The 24,577-nt window shown below is 41.1% G+C and overlaps 1 protein-coding gene and 1 non-coding gene across 4 annotated transcripts in view; both read right to left on the bottom strand.

Annotated features, from left to right (window-relative positions):
- The window catches only part of LOC126259921 (peroxisomal acyl-coenzyme A oxidase 3-like), a 249,955-nt gene that overhangs the window by 44,987 nt on the left and 180,391 nt on the right, over positions 1–24,577 (bottom strand). For all 3 annotated transcript variants that reach the window (XM_049957011.1, XM_049957010.1, XM_049957012.1), the window contains exon 11: positions 10,863–11,017. In XM_049957011.1, the coding sequence (XP_049812968.1) occupies positions 10,863–11,017 (155 nt within the window). The remainder of the gene's footprint in view (positions 1–10,862; positions 11,018–24,577) is intronic.
- Trnat-ugu (transfer RNA threonine (anticodon UGU)) lies at positions 1,463–1,537 on the bottom strand. Its single transcript has one exon. It is a non-coding gene; the product is annotated as a tRNA-Thr (tRNA).

Raw genomic sequence — 24,577 nt, 5'->3', positions numbered from 1 at the left:
AATTAACATTAACAATGATTTACAATAAAATTTTCAGGGTTTCCAGCCACAAAAGTGCTTGGTCACTTATCACATGTATGTCCATCAGATTTCCTCCCTTAAGTCCGTGTACGTCACACTCAACTATATGCTGCATGGTTTGACTCTCTCCGCACTCACAATTGGGGTCCTGGGAGAAACCCCACTTTTTCAACAAATATCCGCACCGACCAACACCTGTCCGCAGATGATTTAGAGTTACCCACACTCTACGTTGGAGTTGGAAGCCTGGAACTCGTTGAGATGGGTCCTCAATAAGGAAACTGTTATTCACTTTGCTTTCCTGCCATTGCTGTTTCCACAGGTTATTGATATCAATCTGTTGTTTGAGTTCTTTCCAGAAGGGATTTCTTGACATCAATCTGTCAGGGGGAGGAGGTAGGTCCCTGAACTTTTCTTTGTACCTCTGGATTGCTCTTTCACGTCTAATCGAGGGTGGTTCGATATTGGCAAGGAGTTGTGGTGCATCATGCTCAGTTGTGCCACATCATATGTGTTTGTAGCAGGGAATGAGAAGAAGGTTTGTAATGTCTTCACTGTGATTCTGACAGCTCTAAGAAAGGTATGTTGGCAGCATCTAATTATTCTGTGATAAAACATGTTTTAGTATATCATAATGAAAATAGTAAAATGATTAATTGTGAAAATTCTTTATTACAAAATTATGTTCCTGACAACAAAGAAGTACCCACTGAGAGTTTCTTGAAATAGTTGTAGACTACCTGAAATAAATTTGTATAAAAAGGGAATGGAGTGTTGTTGAAAATGAAATGAAGTCAGAAATTGTTTTTGAAGCAGAAAAGGTTGGGGAATTGTAGCATCTGGTACAATGCTAAAAGTTTTACGCTTATGAAGTGATTTTATGAAAAGTCAGAAATTTAGTGCAACATTACTATATAGAAACACATTTTGTCAGGAGGATTTGAAACTGGTGTGGAGCTGTACTTACAAATTTTCTTTCATTAATAATAAGGGATGTAAATTAATTGTCACAATATTTTCAATTTTACCAAACAGGTATTGTTATTTTGCATTAAGCCATTGTATTCTGATACCAAGATTCACACAAAGATTACAGTTGAGAAACAAGGCAATGTTGGTTGTTGAGGACTTGGCCAAAAGTTTGTGAGAATTCACAGCTGTCTATACAATATTACTTGTACTTTCATGTTTAAGTTTATATGTTATACTTTCATTTTGTACATCAAGTTAACTATGTGGGTTAGAGGTGAAACTTGGCTGTAAAGTATTTTAGTCAATAATAAAATGAAGGAGAAGAAAAGCCATATTTTGGAGATAAAAACTTATATGTTAACTGTGATTCTCATAATTAAACTCACATGTATTAATGATAATTAAATCAAAACCCTTGGCTACCGACAGGCATTGTTAAAATACATCAATGGGGACAGCTGAAAATGTGTGCCCCAACCAGGACTCGAACCTGGGATCTCCTGCTTACATGGCAGATGCTCTATCCAGCTGAGCCACTGAGGGCACAGAGGATAGTGCGACTGCAGAGACTTATCCCTTGCACGCTTCCCGTGAGACCCACATTTCCAACTGTTCACAACCTACATTCATAGTGTTCCTAATAGATATTTGCCTATTCACTCATTACTTGCACCAGACTAAGCTGACGAGTCCCATAAGAATTCGGGCAAAGTGTGCACATTACTGTAAATGGATTGTATATACACTGAAGTGCCAAAGAAATTGGTATAGGCATGTGTATTCAAATATATAGGTACATAAACAGGTAGAATACGGTGCTACGGTCAACAACGCTTATATAAGACAACAAGTGTTGTTAAATCGGTTACTTCTGCTACAATGGCTGGTTATCAAGATTTAAGAGAGTTTGAATGTGGTGTTATAGTCATCGCATGAGCTATGGGTCACAGCATCTCTGAGGTAGTGGTAAAGTGGGGATTTTCTCATATGACCATCTCATGAGTGTACCATGAATATCAGGACTCCAGTAAAACATCAAATCTCCAACATCGCTGTGGCCGGAAAAACATTCTGCAAGAACAAGACCAACAACGACTGAAGAGAATCATTCAACATGACAGAAGTGCAACCCTTCCACAAATTGCTGCAGATGTCAATGCTGTGTCATCAACAAGTGTCAGCGTGTGAACCATTCAATGAAACATTATTCATATGGGCTTCCCGAGCCAAAGGCCTGCTCGTGTACCCTTGATGACTGCATGGCAAAAAGCTTTATGCTTCACCTAGGCCCACCAACACCAACATTGGACTGTTGATGACTGGAAACATGTTCCTGGCTGGACGAGCCTTGTTTCAAATTGTATTGAATGGATGGATGTGTACAGGTATGGAGACAACCACATGAATCCATTGGGCCCTGCATGTCAGCAGAGGACTGTTCAAGGCTCTGTAATGGTGTGGAGCGGGTGCAGTTGTAGCGATATGGGACCGCTGATATGTCTCGATACGACACTGATAGGTGACATGTACGTATGCGTGGGCATCCTGTCTGATCACCTGCATCCATCCATTTCCATTGTGCATTCCCATGAACTTAGGCAATTCCAGCAGGGCAATGTGACACCCCACACATCCAGATTTGCTATAGAGTGGCTCCAGGAATACTCTTCTGAGTTTAAACACTTCCGCTGGCCACCAAACTCCCCAGACATGAACATTATTGAACATATCTGGGATGCCTTGCAACATGCTATTCAGGAGAGATCTCCACCCCCTCTTACTCTTACGGATTTAAGGACAGCCCTGCGGGATTCATGGTGTCAGTTCCCTCCAGCAGTACTTCAGACATTAGTCATGTCCACGACACATCGTGTTGCAGCACTCGTGAATGTTCGTGGGGGGCCCTACGCGATTTTAGACAGGTGTACCAGTTTCTTTGGCTCTTCAGTGTAGTCATTTTAATAATGAGAATGGACATAAGACTGCAAAGGAAGAAAATCCAATATTCAAGCACCCTAGCAGATCGTGACTCCACTATGTATAAATTTGTAAATTTAAAAGTGACTTACTACACTCCCACAATGATTTACAAACAAATGGCAGATAAGTTTCCAGAATGAAATTTTCACTCTGCAGCGGAGTGTGCGCTGATATGGAACTTCCTGGCAGATTAAAACTGTGTGCCGGACCGACACTCAAACTCGGGACCTTTGCCTTTCATGGGCAAGCACTGTAGTATATAAGTAGTTTAGCTTTAAGTTCAGTTTTCTTTTTATATGTATCAATAGCTGAATCAAACTTTTCAGATGAAACTTCAATTAAAGAAGCTGTCATCAGAATCAAATGTATATGTTGTATATATCTGTGTGTATATTTTGTTACTATTATCTTCATGTTGATATGCAGGTTGAGTCAAAAAGGGCTTTGATGATTATGTGTAACAGGTTAGGGAGAGCTTTGCCTGCAGTCCACAAAAATCAACTATGTGTGCATCTCATGAGACTCCCCAACCAAACAGTTTAGCTGACTTGAAAAACCAAATCTATGGTGCTGTTGCACAAGTATGCCCAATTTGCTGCAATGAGTTTGAAAAGAACTTGATTTCTTGTGGCATGTTTGCCACATCATAACTGGTACTTACATCAAAACAAAATGATACTTGACAATTTCATGTGAAATTTGAGGTTGTTTGCTACAAAACAATTCTGTAAGTTATTTCAATAAATTCCTATATCATTCCAAAGTCATAAAGTCATTTTTGACTCACCCTATATTTTGTATTTTATGTTAAAATGTGGCACACACTTAGTTTTTTGCATTACAATATGCGTATATATTACTGGCTATTAGCTATACATTATTTTATGAATGTTTAGGTATTCTATGTAATACCACTAAATAAACACTAATAAATATACTGAACTTTTCTTCAATTTATTATATACTTTCTTGAGAGCACGTAAAATAAGCATACATCACAAAACAGTATTCAAAAAATGCATTCCTTACACATAGATATCACATTCTATACTACGTTCATAACTTGATTCAAATAAAATCTGCCAGTTAGCTCCTCCCCATTTCTGGGAGAGCTGAAGCTCATTCTAACAATATACATAATGAAAATTACAAATTTCAAGAAATCTTTGTGAAATCAGGAGCCCCTGATACCCCTGGATACTGACATACAACATTTCTACCTGAATGACTTTGAGTGACATGAGGTAGATTTACATTTGGAGTTTGAAACACGCTATTGCTGTCCTTGTTTGACATGAGAACAGTTCCCAAATTTCTGTCACAACAGGGTTGTTTTAAGCAATCAATTGAGACCGCATCTGGTTTACCATTTCTATAGATCATAAATTCCTTGTTGTCATGCTGTAGGACCCTGAAAGGTCCACAATATTGAGGGGCAAGGGCTGGTCTGTCATATAAGCAGACATAGTGACACATCTTCAAGCCCTAATGTATGAAAACAGGTTTGGTCCTGTGTCTATGAGGGCTTTTGGGAACCAGACTTTCCATAAGATATAGTATTTGTTTAAAAAAAATCAACAAAATCCCCAGATTGCAAGGGAGGAAGTTTAGGCAGTGAAAAAAAAATTACCATTTTCATTTATCGATTCACTGTACAGGTAAGTCAGGTGTGCAGGTGAACATTACATGTACTCCTTAATACTAGTATGCAATCCCAATAAAACTAAAGGAGTGCAAAGATCCAATGTTCTGGACATCATGTGAACCCTGTCTTTAAGGTCCAGTGCATACTCTCTACCATCCTGTTACTGGAGGGGTGGCAGCTCATAGTACGGATATGCAACCACAAATACAAAATAGTTCTGTTAATAACTGCCATTCAAATTGGCATCCCCTATCTGACATAATGACTTGCAGGATACAAAACAGGCAAACCACACAGATACCAAAATGTGAGATAGATGTTGTAGTAAGATCATGACCAGGTACAGCCTCTGACCAATTAGTAAATCAGTCTGTCATTGTGACCAAAAAACAATATCCTTTATAATGGGAGAGGCAGTCAACAATGTTGATGTGCCAATGAGAAAAATTCCTCAGAATGGATGAGGAAATAAGCAACAGGAACAGCCATAGGTCTATTAATTGTGACATTTGGCATTAGATGCATACCATCATCCAATTGTGGCAACACTTCCATATCCCAGGCTAGACAACTTTACCTGTAATTAACCTTTGTTGAGCCAAAAAGTTAAATGAATTAAAATCACTTCAACACCACTTTTCATGGATAAATCAATGTATTTTTAGTCCAGAAGTATCACACCAAATACCATTTGCAAAACTAATCGGGGACAAGTGTTTTAGAAGTAAACCAATTGATTCCGGATGCACCTGATATCGGATGAGGAGTTGGTCTGTGTCCCAATATGCAGCCACTTTTACCATATCAATGACAATAATCACCACACAGTTGTGCAACAAACAATGTGCCACCACTCTGTCCTGCTCAGAAATATGCTGAATGTCTGTAGAAAATTGAGCTATTAAACAACCTGGCATACCTGTTATGGAGAATTTTTGAAAATGGTGGTTAATGGTTTGCAGTCAGTGTACATAGTAATAGTCTGTCTTCAAGCCAAGAATGAAAATGTTTTACAGCAAGAAAGATGGCTAGCAGTTCTCTGTCAAAAGCACTCCAAAATTGTTGCTGCTTTGACAAATTTCTAGAGAAGAAAGCCATGCCTGAAAAATATATTTCTGAAACATAGCACCCACAGTGACTTGACTTACATTGACAAAATGAGCAATGGAAGCATAAGCAATGGCGTGAGCCGGGAACGAAGCATGAGTAATTTTTGATTGTAAGTGCTCCAAGGCTTTAACAGCCCTAACATTCCAAGAAATCTTCCTGATACCAGAAGTGTTATTTCCTTTTAGGAGACTGTTAAGACATACTTGTACTTCATCCACCATGATAAGGTGTTTGCAGTAGTAATTTAATATGCCTAAGAAATGGTAGAGTCCTTTGAAAGTCTCAGGGATGAGCATGTTTTGAAAATCACAAACCTTATCAGGCACAGGAGAAATGCCTTTATGAGACACCCTATAGCCTAAGGAAGGAACTTTTTTCTTAATGGAAGTACACTTGTCAGTGCTAATCACAAGCTTCAGAACACAGCACGTACATGTTTCAGATGCTTCTTATATGCAGTAAAGAAAAGTAATATGATGTCAGCAGAGGAAAAAACGAATGGGAAACCCTAAAGAACTTTGTGTGTGAATTGTTGCAGTTATATGCAGTCCAACAACATAACATTTTGTTTGAATGAACCAGAAAGTGTAGTAATAGCAGTATTCATTTTCTCTTTGAGGGTCATAGGAAACTGTGGAAAAGCCGTAGCACAGTCAAGACAGTAAAAAAACTTGTACCCAACAAGTTACTGCTAAAATCAGATACTTTAGGGATAGAGTATGTATCAGGGACTGTAAAAGAGTTCAAAGTTCTGTAATTCCCACAGATTCTCCATTTTCCATGTTTTTTTATGACCATCTGTAAGAGAGGAGACCTAGCACTCTCAACAGCAAAAAACAGAACCATCACTAATCATCCTATCAAACTCTTGCTGAGAAGTATGCAGTTTTCCCAGAGGCAGGCAATGAGGTCTACCAATCACCAGCAGTCTTGTAATAGTTTGATGTGATGGAGAGTAGAATGACAACGCTTCTGCATTGTGAGCATTGAGTCAGTCAGTGCTGGAAAATCCTTCAGTAACAGCTGGCCAAGGTCATTATCTGCCACCTAGTCTGTCTCAGGTGAGGAAGGGTGGCCGGGGGAGAGGGGCATGGGGAGTCTTCAATCTGCATAGCGACTGCTTTGTTGTATAACTGTCATAATTTCCAGCATGCCCACTGCAAGGCTATACACACCTGCTGTGCTGTTTCACATGAGCCGATTTTGTTCTCACGGATAGGTCATTGTGTTGTATTATTCGTGCCATATTTCTGAATGTTTCTCAATTTGAGCCCTAAGTGTCAACCTCTGTGCATTCAACTCTGAAATTTCTGCCACAACACACACTGGAGAAAGTCATGTCTTCTCGCATGACGCGTTTGTGTGTGCAGCATGTGGATGAGTGCAGCTCCAAGATTTGCTGTACCCTCGCGTGAGGTGCAATTGGTCCAGGAATCTTCATGCAGTTCGTAGTGCAGCATCACACAACCCAACATGGTAGGGAGTTGAGCACACGAAGGTCCTTTCATAAGACTCTTATTCACCAAGTATGGTACCAGATGAAAATGACCCAAAAAATCAGCAATAATAATAGGTTTCTGGGGGAAGAATCCAGATGGTGCGTGTGGTGGAACAACTGCCGAGATCACGAATGTCATGTTGTAGAGCATGCTCTGCAACAGGATATTGCGAGTTGCCGGTATACACCCTCTGCCTATGCCCATTCACCCTATGTACGTTACCCTATGTATGTCCCCTAGTTTCTCACTTTAATGACAAGGAATGTATAAACTACTCCAGGTATAACACGACAACATGGCCTTTCATGTACCTAACAAGACAATAAAAAAATGGGACACACTATAATGTGACATTTCTAGTGTATATGTGATGAGTATTGGAACTTGGTGAAAGTGTGATGAAAACTTCAGAGAAGCCAGACATTAAAAGTCTGTGATCAGTCAATGTATTTAACAGGAGGTTATGATTATTATTATTATTATTGTGAATTAAACAACACACAAGTTTATGTTTAATCAAGTCTGCTACCTATTTAACTCTTGAAAGTCCAAAATGGAATAATAGCAATATAGAAACAAATCACCTTTTGATAATATAGTGTAATTGGATAGATAAAAAAATCTACTCACTAAGCAGCAGCAGAAAGCACACGTAAAAGCAGGTTATAACTGGGCAAGCTTTCAGAGCCAGTGGTTCCTTCAGGCAGGAGGGTTGAAGGGAAATGAATAGGGGCGAAGGAAAAGAACTGGAGAGGTCTAGGAGAAGGAATAGATTTCAGAAAAGTCACTCAGAATTGCATGTCAGGGAGACATACCAGATGGGATGAGAAGGTCTTTACTTTTCATCCCGTCCAGTAAGCTTCCCCTGACCTGCAGTTCTGGGTGATCTTTCCAATATCTACTCCTTTCCCTATACCTCCTATACCTCTCCAGCCCATTTCCTTCACACCTCTTCCTTCCCCTTCAGCTCTTGTGCCTGAAGAAGGAGCCACGGCTCCGAAAGCTTGCTTGATTAGAACCTTCTTTTACGTGTGTGTTCTGCCACTGCATGGTGAATAGATTTTTTATCAATCCAATTACATTATATTTGGAACACATTAATCAAACATTCAGCTTTCAGACAACGTACTTCCTCAGAAATAGTGACTGCATGTGATGTGATCTGCTGGGACGGGTGGTACGGATAATGAGGAGGCATGGTGCAGGGGAGGGGAGGGGAAGGCTGGCAGCACAGAGGAGGAGACAAATGCTGTGCTGCCTGTGGGAAGAGAGAAGGAATTGATGGGGATAGGATACGTGCAGTGTTGGTAAGCCGTGCTGGGGAGGTAGGGAAGGGGGGGGGGGGGGGGACACAATGTTTTACACCAGTCACACATGACATCATGCTCTGCTCTGTGCATATCCTGAGAGGGTCTTCTGCATAATTCTTATGCAAAGTACTTCGGAGTGTACGTAATGTAGCAGAGTAGCGTAACACTTACTGTACTGACTGATACCAGATAAACTGACATAATCCATACCATCACTGTGTATCCTGCTTACATATTTTTTGTATTTACTGCTTTGTTTATTCATTGTTTACACCTGTAAAAACTTGACTTTTCACTTCTATTTCATGTTTATGGAACTTTCAGCTAATTATTCAATTTTATTATGAAATTAGCAGTTCATAAAATATTTATGTAATGGTCATCATATCAGTAGCTCTGGGAACCAAACCTAAACGTCTTCTCATAGCGAGAATGTAATGTGCAATAGTTCACAGTTTTTACACTGACACTGAAATTATACCAGCAATAACTGTTTGTCATAATTAAGCTGCAATTAAAAACATTAGTTGAAATATTTTAAGAAATGTAACTTAACGTAATTTTACATTAAATTGTAATATATTCTGGACTGAGATTGTAACAACAAATTTTATATAAAGTACAATATTCCAATATGTGTGTAACTTCTTGCAAAACTGTACTTTTTAACTGCAATCTATCAATGCAATGTTTTCGATAATGTAAAATAGTAGATGTTCTTACTATAAATGGTGTGGCAGTGACCATATGAGGTCAGTTCAGTTTTGAATCATTTTGAATGCAGTCCATCAATATTTCAGCTTTTGTCAAGCTCAGTACAATGTTTGTGAAGATGAATGTATTCTAGTTTTTATTAATATAAGAGAACTGAAAAGTTCATAGAAACACCAACAGAGCTACAACAATAAGGCTTCCAAACACATGATGCATCCATGCATCGGGTAGTGATCTGTGATGAGGATGTCTCTTTGTTGTTGTTCCCATGTAATGGTTTTCGAATATGGAAATAATCAGACTCGAAGAGTGATTAAATGCTTCATAAAGAACATTATGAAAACATAGGAAATTCATGCCAATTTTCAGAACACACTAGAGGACTGTGCTCTTTCATATTCAACTGTTTCTCAGAAGACAAATTAGTTTAAACTTGGTGGAGACACCTTAGGTGATGATCCATGTAGTGATCAGTCAAAATGTGCCACTACTCCAGAGATTATTGCAAAAGTGCATAAGATGGTCAAAGAGGATTACCTATTGACAGTGCACATCACATTTTAGTAGAGGAACTGGATAGGAGAAAATTATCTGCTAGATGGGTGTTCTGATTCTTACTGAAGGATCAGACATGCTTCTGAATGGAAGGCCTGTTTTCAGAGCAACCAATAAGGTTTCTTGCACTGGTTTGTGACCACAGGTGAAACTTGGTTTCACTATTATAACCCAAGGACAAAACAACAGTCAAAGTAGTGGAAAAAAAAGAAAGAAAAAAAGAAAAAATGCAAAGGCAATACGGTTGGCAGAAAAGGTCAAGTGTCAGTTTTTTTGGGATGCAAAAGGGATTCCGCTGACACATCAACTTCCCACTGGTCAAACAGTTACAGAACAATACTGCACTAACCTCCTGGACCAACTATAGCAAAAGATACAAGAAAAAAGCCCAGGTTTGGTAAGGAGGAAAGTCATATTTCGCCAAGTTAGATCACACCCAAATGTAAGTGTCACTGTCACGGCAAAAATACACAAACTAATATACGAATGGATGCCACAACCATATTGCCTGTTTTGGCTCCATCATACTCCCATCTCTACCCTGAGGTGAAAATTCTTTTCAAAGAAGAACTGACAGCTGAAGTTGATGGGTAATTTGCAGGCCTGTAGGAATCTAGTTTTCAAGATGAGATGAAGGCAATTTGAACAGTTTTCAAGATGAGATGATGGCATTTGAACATCACTGGACCAAGTGTGTTAGTGTACAGGGATATTCTACTCTGAGAATTTTTCAACTACCTTCATGTACTGGAAAAAAAAATGAAAGCTTTGAGCACATCAGTTTGTAATTAGAGTGCAACCTCCATATTCCAACATGCACAAAATGTATTCAGGAACAAAATTTTCCTGTGCAGGAAAATACTGATTACAAGTTACCACCTACTGACAAATCATTTGAAATGGAAGTTAAGTCAAATTCTGATAAGTCCAAACTTGGCATATCTTGGTAGATCTGAAAACATAACTCAGGGTACTTGAATTCACTCATGGGTGGAATTTTCAGGGGCCTTTAGTATGTGCTACATAACTTGAAAAAAGAAAACTTTGTATAGTTACCTCTGCATATGCCAGTGAAAGAGTTCTAGCATGAAATACTTGGGCATTGTTCTTTGCAGTGAAAGGATCAGCTCCACTCTTTAGCAATGCATCCAGCTTTTCCTCTGTTGTTACTAGCAACCAACATATTAGCCATTCATACGCAGAGAGCAAGGCTGTGTAATGCAAAACATAAAATCATTTCACATATAATGACTCCACATACCATTACTAAAAACACAAAGGTAATTCTAAAGATTATTATTATTTATAGCATACAACAAAGTGCTGATAGTTACTGTAACTAAATTATTTCGTTTACACCATCTCAAAATTTCTTTTATGAGATGTTTACCATTAGGAACATGTCGTATACTGCGGTGTTGCTCTGAATGTGACAGTTCAGGTGTACGTAATATGCAGCTAACATGAATACTCATTTTTCTACATCTGTATCTACGTATATAATCCACTAGCCACCAAGTGGTGTGAGGCGTAGGGCAGTATTCGTGTCAGAGTCAAATTTTCCCCCTCTCTGTTCCACTCGTGGATTGCGCAAGGGAAACATGACTGTCTGAATGCCTCAGTATGAGCTTTAATTTCCCTTATCTTTGAATGGTGATCATTGTGCGATTTGAAAGTTGGTGGTAATAATAAATGCTCTACATTCTCAGCGACAATCGAATTTTGAATTTAGTGAGCAGCCCATTCCTTTTAGTGCATTGTCTACCTGCAAGTGTGTCCCAATTCAAACTTTCGGTGAGATTTGTAATGCTCTTGTGATGGCTAAATGTACCAGTCATGAATCTTGCTGCTCTTCTTTGAACCTTCTCAATCTCTTGAATCAGGCCCATCTGGTAAGGGTCCCATACAGATGAACAATACAAAATTGTTAAGGCTTTCGTGGCCACTTGTTGACAAACTGGCTATTGGCTTCTGTCTCGGGTTCTTCAACCTACGTTCATCTAGTAATTTTGCCAACAATGCCAGCCACTCGTGCTGGTGAAACATCAGTAAAATCATTAGATGAACATCAGCCAAAGAACCCGAGACAGAAGCCAATAGGCAGTTCGTCAGACGAACAATACTCTACGACGGGATGAACTACAGTATTGTAAGCCATTTCCTTTGTTGAAGGACTGCTTCGCTTCAGGATTCTACCAATAACCCACAATCTAGAGTTCGCCTTACCCGTTACTTGTGTAGATCTGATTGTTCCATTTGAGATCATTTTGAATAGTCACACCCAAATACTTGATGGATGTTACCACTTCCAAAAACTGGGCATTTATTTTGTACTTGTACATTAATGAGGATTTTGGCTTTGTTATACACAGTAGGTTACACTTACTAATATTGAGATGTAACTGCCAGGCATTACACCACGCATTTATTTTCTGCAAATCCTCATTTGTTCACAACTTTTGTGCGATACTACTTTCCTGTAGACTACAGTATCATCGGCAAACAGTCTAATGCTGCTGTCACTACCGTCAACCAGATCGTTTATGTAAATCATAAAAAGCAGCAGACCTATTACACTGCTCTGGGGCACACCTGATGTCATGCTTGTTTCTGTTGAAGTGTCCCCATTGAAGATGACATACTGATCTCTGTCTGTTAGAAAACTTTCTATCCAACCGCATATGTCATTTGATAGAACGTAAGCGCACACAAAGAGGGCCAGCCAGGTCTCACATGACTGTTGTTTTCTAAAACCGTGTTGGTTTCTGCAAATGAGCTTCTCACAGTCTAGAAAAATGATTATGTCTGAACAGAAAATACGTTCCATGATTCTACAACAAATCGATGTCAGTGAAATTGGCCAGTAATTATGTGCATCCAATTTTCCACCCTTTTTATAGATTGCTATGACCTGGGCCTTCTTCCAGTCCTGTGGAACTTTCCACTGTTCCAATGATCTCTGATAGATGGTGGATAAGAATGGTGGTATATTTGTAGCATAGTCAACATAAAATCTTATGGGGATACCGTCTGAGCCAGATGCCTTCCTGGCGTATATGGATCTTAACTGTTTTACAATCCCACATACACTAAACACTATGTCAGCCTTCCTTGCATTTGTTTGATAATTGAAAGGGGGAATGGTGTTGCAGTCCTCTACTGTAAATGAGTTTTTGAAATCTAGGTTTACAATTTCAGCCTTCTGTTTATCATCATCCGTTACATTACTTGTACTGTCAGCAAGGAAGGTATTGAATTATTTGTAGCGTTCATAGATTTTTACGGATGACCAAATTTTTTTGGGGTCATTTTTAGAATCTGCAGATAAAATATTGCTTTCAAATTCATTAGAAGAATCTCCCATTGGCCTTTTGACAGCTGTTTTCACTTCAGATAATTTGTGTTTCTCAGCGGGGCAGTGACTACGTTTAAAACGACTGTGCAAAATTCTCTGTTTTCTCAGTAACTTCCTAATATGTTTGTTGAATCAAGGTGGATCCTTTCCCTCCCCTATATTTTTCTATGCACATATTTTGTGTCCCAGGGTGAATGCTTGGAGTTGACTATGAAGATATTCGTTAATGACACTTTCTTTTCTTTTCTCTCTCTCTCTCTCTTTTTTCCGACTTCCACTGTCATAGAAGCCACAACGACATTATGCATTATGGTTGCTAATACCTTCTTCTAGATAACCTTCCTCAAAAAGATCAGGTCTGTTTGTCACCAAGATATCTAATATGTTCCCATCTTGAGTTGGTATTCTAACCAATTGTTCAAGGTTATATGTTGAGAGCACTCCGAGAATAACTTCACACAAGTCTTTGCTTCTGCCCCCTGTGGTAAACTTATAATTTTCCCAGTCAATGGACGCCAGATTAAAGACTCCACCTATAACTAATGGATAATTTGGATATTTATTTCCTATGTACTCAAGACTTTCTCTGAAACATTCTGCGACATTTTTTGCGGATGCTGGTGGTCTATAAAAACATCCTAATACAATGATCACTCTTTGTCTGATTGACAGCTTTATCCGGACTATTTCACAGTCTGAACCAGTATTGATCTCAACTGCATTTAAACAACTTTTAACTGCAATGAATGCACCACCTCCCCCATAGCATCAGTTCTATTCTTCCTAAACATTGTTTAATCCAATTTCAAAATTTCACTGCTATTTATGTCGGGTTTCAACCAGCTTTCAGTACCTAATACAATATTGGCATTACTACTGTTTATTTCAGAGTGTAACTCGGGTATCTCGCTACAGACACTTCAACAATTTACTAACATGAGATTTAGCATATTTAAATCCTTTGGAATGACCTGTTTAGGAGTTGGCACACCCACGTCAGTGTCATGAACTGGTAATTCTTCAGGCCAACAGTTTGTTTCCCATGGGGAGGAACCTAATCTAAAAAAAAAAACCATGTGCACACCACAAGTACTGTGCTACCCATGTAGCTGCTTCCTGTGTGTAGTGCACCCCTGATCTATTGACAGGCATCCTACAACCTTTCACCCAATAGCGTAGGTTGAGGAATCTACAACCATTTTCGTCACAGAGTCAACATAGCCTCTGGTTTAGATTCTCCACTAGACACCAAACCAGAAGACCCCAGTCCACCCTGGGTAAGGTGCTGCAAATTGTCAGCTTGCCTTCCACTCCTCAAGAGATGGAGGTCACCTTCGCCAGTTTTGCCAGACTTTGAAAGGACCCAAGGATTTCCTGGGAAACCCGACGACTGGTATTGTTGGTGCCGACATGTGCAACAATCTGCAGCTAGCTGCACCCCGCATGCTCGATAGCCGCCGGAAGATCCTCTTCCACATCCTGGACAAGCCCCCCCCCCCCCCCCCCCCCCAGCAAGCACACCAAGTGAACATTGGACTTCTTCTCTGCCATAGCTGGGGCTTCATGACCTGCCTAACATTGGGGCTCCCAATAACTAACAAACCCCTCTCCCCACGTGCCTGTCTGGACCTTGCTAAAGGAGTGCCCACTAACGTGGCAGAGGGTGCATTCTGATCCAGCTCAGCCCCCCCCCCTCCCCCAGCATCATATAGCACACAATCTATTAGAAAAGTGCATGGGATTTGGCAGGAACCTGCGTCCCCATGCAGCCTTCCTTCTTGAGGCTCAAGAACGCTACACAGTCCGCCACCCACACTCAGGTGAGAGTGGGCCGGCTAGCTTAGTTGCACCTGAGGTCAGCTGAGTGACAGAGAGCTGCAACATCCCCCCCTGCACATCTAGTACAGCAGAGGCTGCCCCAGGCACCCCATCCTGCGAGCAGCAGCACCAGTGCATGATGGGAGTGGCGACTGGGTGGGGGTAAGGAGGAGACTGGGGTGGGGAGAGGGAGGGATAGTATGGTGGGGTTGGCAGACTGTGAAGTGTTGCAGTTTGGACGGGGAGCAGGAGAGAAGGTGCGGAGGGGGTAGGGGGTAAGCAGCAGAAAGGAGAGAAATTAAAAGCGGTGAAATGATGGCTCTGTAGTGCTGGAATGGGAAGAGGGAGGGGGCTGGATGGGTGAGGACAGTGACTAACGAAGGTTAAGGCCAGGAGGGTAACGGGAACGTAGGATGTATTGCAGGGAAAGTTCCCACCTGCGCAATTCAGAAAAGCTGGTGTTGGTGGGAAGGATCCATATGGCACAGGCTGTGAAGCAGTCATTGAGATGAGGGGTATCATGTTTGGCAGCGTGTTCAGCTACAGGGTGGTCCACTTGTTTTTTGGTCACCGTTTGTCAGTGGCCATTCATGTGGACAGACAGCTTTTTGATTGACATCCCTACATAGAATGCAGCACAGTGGTTGGAGCTTAGCTTGTAAATCACATGACTGGTTTCACAGGTAGCCCTTCTTTGATGTGATAGGTGATGTTAGTGACCGGACTGGAGTAGGTTGTGGTAGGAGGATGTATGGGACAGGTCTTGCATCTATGTCTATTACAGGGGTATGAGCCATGAGGTAACGGATTGGGAGCAGGGGTCTTGTAAGGATGGACGAGTATATTGTGTAGGTTCGGTGGACGGCGGAATACCATGGTAAGAGGGGTGGAAAGGATATTTCTCATTTCAGGGCACGACGAGAGGTAATCGAAACCCTGGCGGAGAATGTAATTCAGTTGCTTCAGTCCCGGATGGTACTGAGTTACGAGGGGAATGCTCCTCTGTGGCCAGACTGTGGGTCTTCAGGAGGTGGTGCAAGCCTGGAAAGATAAGGCACGGGAGATTCGTTTTTGTATAAGGGTGGGAGGATAATTACGGTCAGTGAAGGCTTCAGTGAGACCCTCGGTATATTTAGAGAGGGTCTGCTTGTCACTGCAGATGCGACGACCATGGGTGGCTATGCTGTATGGAAGGGACTTCTTGGTATGAAATGGGTGGCAGCTGTCGAAGTGGGGCAGCGGTTCAAGTGGAGGTATTGCTGGTGGTTAGTAGGTTTGATATGGACGGAGGTACTGATGTAGCCATCTCTGAGGTGGAGGTCAACATCTAGGAAGGTGGCTTGTTGGGTTGAGCAGGACCAGGTGAAGCAAATGGGGGAGAAGTTGTTGAGGTTCTGGAGGAATGTGAATAAGGTGTCCTCACCTTCAATCCAGATAGCAAAGATGTAATCAATGAATCTGAACCAGGTGAGAGGTTTAGGAGTTTGGGTTTTTAGGAAGGATTCCTCTAGATGGCCCATGAATAGATTAGCATAGGGCGGTGCCATGCGGGTGCCCATAGCCGTACCGTGGATTTGTTTGTAGGTAATGCCTTCAAAGGAGAAGTAATTGTGGGTGAGGATATAGTTGGCCATCAAGACTAGGAAGGAGGTTGTTGGTTTGGAATCCATAGGGCATCTGGAAAGGTAGTGTTCAATAGTAGTAAGGCCATGGGCATTAGGAATGTTAGTGTACAGGGAGGTGGCATCAATAGTGATGAGCAGGGCACCGTGTGGTAAAGGGAAAGGAACTGTGGAGAGTCAGTCGAGGAAATGGTTGGTATCTTTTATATAAGAGGATAGGTTCCGGGTAAAAGGTTGAAGGTGTTGGTCCATGAGAGTGGGCACAATGAAAAAGAATACTAGAAATATTTCAGTTCTTGGACAAAGTCCTTATTCAGAAGTAAAGAACTTGGACATGGTCTCGGTCTCTCTCTCTCTCTCTCTCTCTCTCTCTCTCTCTCTCTCTCTCTCTCTCTCTCTCTCTGTCTCTGTCTCTGTCTCTGTCTCTCTCTCCCCCCCCTCCCCTCCCCCTCCCTCTCCCCATTCGGGTTCCCATGCATGCTCCCATTGGCAGTACTAGCATCTACCCCCACCCCTACCCTGCTATCACCCCCTCTCCCCACCCCAATGCCTCTTACTCGTACTTCAACCCACTACCCACTCCAACTAGATCGTTGCTCATATCAGGTGCAGTCACATTTAGGCCTTAGTGTCTGGTGACAGTGGCCGTGTTGGTGCAAGCTTTTTGTTGTGTATATGTGTGTAGGTTTTCTACTTCTGAAGAAGGACTTTGTCCAAAACCTGAAATATTTCTAGTATTTTTCTGCATAACTAGGATAGATATGAATGTGTTTTATGATGAGACAAAAAGCAAACACTTTGAAGTATATTATTGCTTCCCTAGTTATATTATTAAGCTGTTGATGCTCCTATTGGTTGCTTTCATATTTTAAGAATTCCTTAGTTATTTTCTATGCAGAAGACTTGGTATTTATCTCTTCTTGATACAGAATTAATGTAATAATTTAGAAAAATAATACGTCTTCTCAGTAAATATATAGTTACATCATCCATTGCAGTTAGACTGTTCTTTGGAAAATCACAATTATTATGTACATTCTTATGATATTTGTAGGAGTTCATGGCTTCACAGTAATGTATACTAATAAAATTTTCGTGACCTTCAGTCATAGTGAGTTGATAAATGTCCATGAGCTTTTAGCCGAATACTTTTTGGCCACTGTCAAGTCCTGACTTGTAGGATTACTGCTGCTGACCTTTTATAGCTGTGGTGGCATCCTTTTTCATCAGAAATTTTTATTTTCATCTTTCCTTTCATGAAACTATCCCACATGCCATTCACTCTCACACTCTTCACTCACTCATTCACTCCACTGACTTCTCTGGGTCGTTGAGAATCCCAAGTCCCTTTTACTATCTGCCTCCAATTGCCTCTTGTCTTCCACTGCTTCCTTCCATTCAGTTATACCAAACATTCTGAGTTCAGAGCTCACCTCATTTTGCTATTGTGTTCTTCCTTATTCAGGGATCTTGAGCCTTCTGTCTTCTTGTGATATATCTGACGAGCTATTCTGCCAGGGTCCATTCTCACAACATATCGGCTATAACTAGTTCTTTATTGGAGCTCCAAACCTATCTTTATGTTCCTTAGTGAAATGCTGGCCCAAAGATTTTCCTGTATACTTTATTTTCAAAGACTGAGAGTTGGTATTGTTTTCTTTTGGTCATGCTCCATGTTTCCACTCCATAAAGCAGTACTGGCCTGATGATTGTGTTGTAGAGTTTCAGCAAGGTTTTCCTTGTCAAGAACTTGGAGGACTGAAGTTTTTGGAAAGAAAAGCAAACTTTGTTTGTCAGACTGGAGGGAGGCAACAGGCAGAGCAAACCTGCTGTGAGTCCCAGCAATTAAACAAGGGAAACTAATGATGCCAAAGCCATGTTTTAAGTGAACTTCTGTAATCCTGGGCTTGAACAGGGGACAGACTGAACTCATGGTAGGACTAATGAGAGGCCACGGGAACTTTAAGAAACATCGGCACATGATGGTTAAAGAGAAAGAAGCCCCTATGAGTTGGCTCTGTGGTGAGGGTGAAGAAACTGCACCACACTTAATCTTCAAATGTGAAGTTTTGGAGATTAGAGGACATAGTTGATATTTGGGTCATCAAGTCCTGAAGAGATTGTGTCTAATGAAGAACTAGTACAGGACCTTCTACTGCTCTTTTGATTCAGCAAATGAGATCATTCTCGGTGCATTTTCATTGGTTTCTTCATGGAGGCTTTCATTTCCAATAATCATTTTGTAATGTCTATCTTTTCCTTCCCCAGAATTAAAGTCTCCCAGTACAATTTTTATGTCATGTTACAGTAAGCTTTCACACACTTTCTCCAGGCGTTCATAGAAACTATTTTTTACACTGTCTTTTACAGTGTCTTCTTTGTCATTTGTAGGTGCATGAATATTGACAATAGAAACACTGAACCACTGGGCTTTTACTCGTATATAGAATATTGCACTGAGATGACAAAAGTCATGGGATACCTCATAACATCTTGTTGAATCTCCTTTTTTCCAGTATAGTGCACCAAGTCTATGTGGAATGAGCTTGACAAGTCACTTGAAGTCTCCTGCAGAAATACTGAGCTGTGCTGCCTTTATAGCCATCCATAATTAAAAAAGTGTTGGCAGTGCAGTATTTTGTGCACAAACTGACCTCTTATTTATGTCTCATTTCAATAGGATTTATGTTGAGCAATCTGGGTGACCAAATCATTTACTCAGATCATCTAGAATATTCTTCAAACCAGTCGTGAACCACTGTGGCTCACTGACATGGTGCATGGTCATCCATAAAAATTCCACTGTTGATTGGGATCATGAAGTCCTTGAATGATTGCAAATGGTCTCCAAGTAGCCAGATGTAACCATTTCCAATCAATGAGCAGTTCAGTTGGACCATAGACCTTCCATATAAACACAGCCCACACCATTATGGAACCACCAACAGCTTGCACAGTGATTTTGTTCACAACTTCAGTCCACGGCTTCATGGGGTCTGCAACACACTCAAGCCCTACCATCAGCTCTTACCAAAAGAAATCAAGACTTGTCTGACCACGCCACTGTTTTCCAGTTGTCTAGGATCACGGACCTGGGATAGGCACTCCATCCATAGGCACTCCATCCAATGTCATGCTGTTACCACAGGTACTTGCATTGGTCGTTTGCAGCCATAGCCCATTAATGCCATATTTCACTGCACTGTCTTACTAGATATGTTCATTATACATCTCACATTAATTTTTGTGGTTATTTCACACAGTGTTGATTGTCTGTTAGCACTGACAACTGGACAAAAACGCTGTTGCTCTTAGTCATTAAGTGAAGGGTGTTGGCCATGGTGAGAAGTAATGCCTAAATTTTGATCTTCATCACACACTCTTGACTCTGTGTATCTCAGAATATATAATTCCCAAACGACTTCCAAAATGGAACATAACACGAGTCTAGCTCCAACTGTGTTTCTGCATTCAAAGTTTGTTAATGCCCATCGTGTGGCCATAATCGTGTCAGAAAGCTTTTCACATGACTCACCTAACTACAAATGAGAGTTCTGACAATGCACTGACCCACGCTGTGTATACAATATTACCACCATCCTGTATATGTGGGTATCTCACGAGAAATGCAATTCCAAATTCTTGCTTTTGTTTCTAACCACTGTTGAATATAGTATATTCTCCAAGGTTCTGTTTGTATTCTCCAGGAAATCTTGTTTCTTGTATTGCAGAAAAGTTTATATCGTCTTTGTCTATTTCATCTTGCAGTCTTTGCATATGCTCAGGACTCGACAGACCCCACGTATACCATGTACCGACCCATTTTTTGTTTGCCATTCACAGTGATGGCTGTTTCTAAATTACAAAGTGTAAGTGAGAGAATTGTAACAATTTGTTTATGCACAATAGGCTGTTAGCTCTAACACAACTTCCAACCTTTCCCAATGTCTGAATTACTCCAAACGTACTAGATCCTTCTTTGTCACCATGACAATCATATACAATTGTATGCCAACCAAAAATGTGAAGAAATGTAATTAATCAATTATTTATGTAAAAAGTGCTACATGGATTGTTTTATAATCTACAAATAACACATATCAAAACAAAACTGTATCATTCTAGATGCCACTGACGATGTCTTACAGTGAAAAAGGTGAAATGCATCTAGTAGAAATAAAATGCAGTGCAGCAAGAAAAGGCAGTTTCTATTTACAATACAAATAATTGTATCTTCACCCACAATTACTTTTCATTTGTGGGCATAAGCTACAAACAAATCTGTAGGACAGCAATGAGCACCGTCCTATGCTAACCTATCCATGGGCCATCTAGAGTAAACCTTTCTAACCACCCAGAATCCCAAATCGCTTACCTATTTCAAGATTAATTGATAACAGCTTTGTGATCTGGATCTAGCTGATGATACCATATCCACACTTGTGCAGAATCTCGATACCCTCTCCCCCCTTTGCTTCATCTGTTCCTCATCGACCCAACAAGCCAACTTCCTCGATGTTGACTTCCATTTCAAAGATGTCTACATCAGTACCTCTGTCAATATCAGTCCTAGCAAGCACCAGCAATACCTCCTCTTTGACAGCTGCCATCCACTCGATAACATGCAGTCCCTTCCATACAGCCTAGCCACCCATGGTTGTCCTGCATGCAGTGAGAAGCAGTCCCTCTCAAATTACACTGACAATATCAGTGAGGCGTGCAAAACCTGAAATTACCCTCCCAGTGTTGTATAGAAACAGACGTCCCATTTCTTGTCTCTCCAGTCACCTAACACATTCCATATAGCCATTATCCAGCCACAAAGAAGTTTTCTGCTTGTGACTCAGTACCAACGGGGATTTGACCAACTCGATCATATTCTCTACGAGGGTTTCAACTTCCTCTCATTGTGCCCTGAAATGAGAAATATCCTTCCTGCTATACTTCCCACCCCTCCCACAGTGGTATTCTACCACCTACCAAACACATGCAATATCCTTATCCCTCCTTACTCCACCTCTGCTCCCAGCGCCTTGCCTCATGGTTCATATCCCTACAATAGCCTAGATGCAAGACCTGTCCCATACGTCTTCCCACAACCACCTACTCCAGTCCAGTCACAGTCATCTCCTGTCCCACCAAAGGCAGTGCTACCTGTGAAAGCAGTCATGTGGTCTATGAACTAAACTGCAATCACTATGCTGATATCTACATTGGCATTACAATTGATAAATGTGGCTGAGAAGCAGTTGGACCACCCAGTTGCTGCACAAGATGTGCAGCACAATGTGCTTTACTTCAGTAACTGCTTCACAGCCTGTGCCATCTGGATCCTTTCTACCAATACCAGATTTTCTGAATAGGGCAGGTGAAAACTCTCCCTGCCATATATCCTATATTTTCAGAACTCCCTAGCTTCAACCTTCGCTAGTCTTTGTGCTCCATCTACCTATCCATCAATAGCATGTTTTCCCTGCTCTACATCTCTCCTTTTCAGCTCCCTTTTGTTCAACGCGCACCCCCCCCCCCTCCCCCTCTGCCTGCACCTGGCAGCCTTACCCTGACCCACCATGTCCCTGCAAGTTCCCACAAGCAGCACTACACTTTCCCCACCCCTACTTTGCTATCCCTTCCCTTCCCTGCTCCAGCCTGCTCCTTATCCTCACCACCCACCCCAGATTGCTTCTCCATCAGATGACTCAGTCCAGCCACAGTGGCCACGTATGTACGTGTTGTGCTTGTGCAGTCTTTTCATTGTTCATACCTGTGACTCAGTGTCTCTTGTGTACGGTGAGTAGCAATCTATCTTTTTTGTAATACTGTTGTTATTCCATCCTAGACTTTCCACTGATTGATATTGACACAAGACAAAGACACGGCAACTTAATCTGTATATTGTATTAAAAATAAACTGTCACTATAGTTGTGCCATCTTAATTTAATTGAGTGACTTAACAGGAAAGTTGCTGAGGGGTCCATTCATAAAGTTTCTGTCCATAGGCCTTACAGTCCAGAATTGGTGTGCCAGTCAGGCAAAACTACTTTGAGCCCTGAGGCAATGGTTCCACTGACATACCAGGTCAAAGATATGCATTTCAGGCAGCATTTCCTGTTACATGAGGAAGTCTGTAACTGACTGCTGCACATACTCATCCAACAGGAAACATTGACCCTTTGAGGCCTTTTTTTAGGGACAGGAGGTGTGATAATCACATGAGGAGAGATCAGAACTATAGTGTGGATGCTTGAGTGTCTCCCACTTATGTCAACTGTCCTCCCAGACTGACTGGCATCTTGTTTCGAGTGTCACGCATGGAACTCTGCACATCATTCCGCAACAGCCGTTTTTGACAGACTTGCTGCCCTGCACACATTCTTCATTCTCTGATGGTTATATACTAGTGTTTGTCTTTCAGCAGCCAAGAAAAGATCCTGTTTAGATGCATATGTTAATAATGTTGCCATGGTTTAGGTTTTAGCATTTATAACATGCATGTTGGAAAGACATGTATGCCTAAATGGGGGTGCATGGGAGTTGTGGTATGCCGCATATACACTGCAGCAACAACCTCAAATGGAAATGTTTTGACTGCCCCCTATACTTTGTAAAGAAGCTGCTGCCTCCTCAGTTTTACTATAAGGCTGCTGCCCACCAGCCATTAGTAGCTTAATATTTACTTCATTACAATGATTTTTTACAAATATTTTTACTTCTATCAATACTGAGTCATATTTACAGTACATTATTAGTTATTATTCAGTTATAAGAAACATTGCTACTTGCCATGTAGATAATGTATTTTCCAGTCTCTGAATTCAGATGTTCAGAAAATTTGTAGAAAGAGCAGCTAACAAGATATGCTTTTAATTTTCTTTTGTGCTGGTAGGGATTCCCAATTTCTTCTTTTAGGTTAGATAGTAAACTGTTGTATATCTGAGCAACGGGCACATTACTTCATTCTGGACTCTCAATAAGGAGGCAAAGTCTACATGAGAATTATTTACATTTCGTGTACTGTGACTGTATATCACCATTCAGTCCAGACTGACTGTACTCATATTATCAGCACAAAAACAGCTAAGAAGTAAATATATTGTGAAGTGAGCATAATACAAGGGTTGACTAAAAAGTGACACCTTCACCTGCGTAACTCTTCAACAGTTGGGAGCACTGGTATGCGGCAGGTGCTGGCTTGTTCCGTAACCTCTCCTCTTCAGCTCCAATTTGCGGGAAGCCTTAGCATTGAACAGTTGTGTTGTTACAGTGTAAAGTATGGAACCCTGTGCAGACGGTCAGTCAGTGCAATTTAAGTAATGTGCAGTCATTGAATTCTTGACAGCAGAAGGTGTCACCCCAAAGGAGATTGATCAGACAATGAAACCAGTTTATGGTGATTGTGTAGATGTGAGTACTGTTCATTGTTGGGTGAGTAGGTATAAAGATATTGAGGTGAAAACATCTGACCTGCGTGGCAAACAAAGAGTTGGACGGCGTGTGACAGCAACCACCGAGCTTCACAAGCAAAATGTTAACAGATTGATTCAGGACAATCATTGTGTCACTCAGAGAGAAACTGCAAGCACAATTGGCATTTTACAAGAATGTATGGGTCACATTATTGCTTTGCTTGGCTATCTGAAGATCTGTACACAATGGGTACCCCATGTGCTGACTCCTGAAATGATAGTGCACAGACTTGAAATTTGCCAGGGATTCCTCGTGCGTTATGAGAATGAAGGTGACACCTTTCTTCATTCAATTGTAAGAGGAGATGAAACATAGGTACACCATTATGACCCAGACATGAGACGTCAGTCTGTGGAATATCAAAACAAAGACTTGCCCCAGAAAAAGAAATTCAAGATGCAGCCCTCTGCTGGAAAGATCATGGCCACAGTGTTCTGGGATGCAGATGGTGTTACCCATGCACCAGGTAGTGAGATACAGCCAGGAGACTCAGGACAGATTTCTTCGC

This window comes from Schistocerca nitens, chromosome 5 (assembly GCF_023898315.1).
Source record: "Schistocerca nitens isolate TAMUIC-IGC-003100 chromosome 5, iqSchNite1.1, whole genome shotgun sequence".
NCBI classification, from domain to species: domain Eukaryota; kingdom Metazoa; phylum Arthropoda; class Insecta; order Orthoptera; family Acrididae; genus Schistocerca; species Schistocerca nitens.
This window is presented reverse-complemented; position numbering and strand designations above follow the sequence as displayed.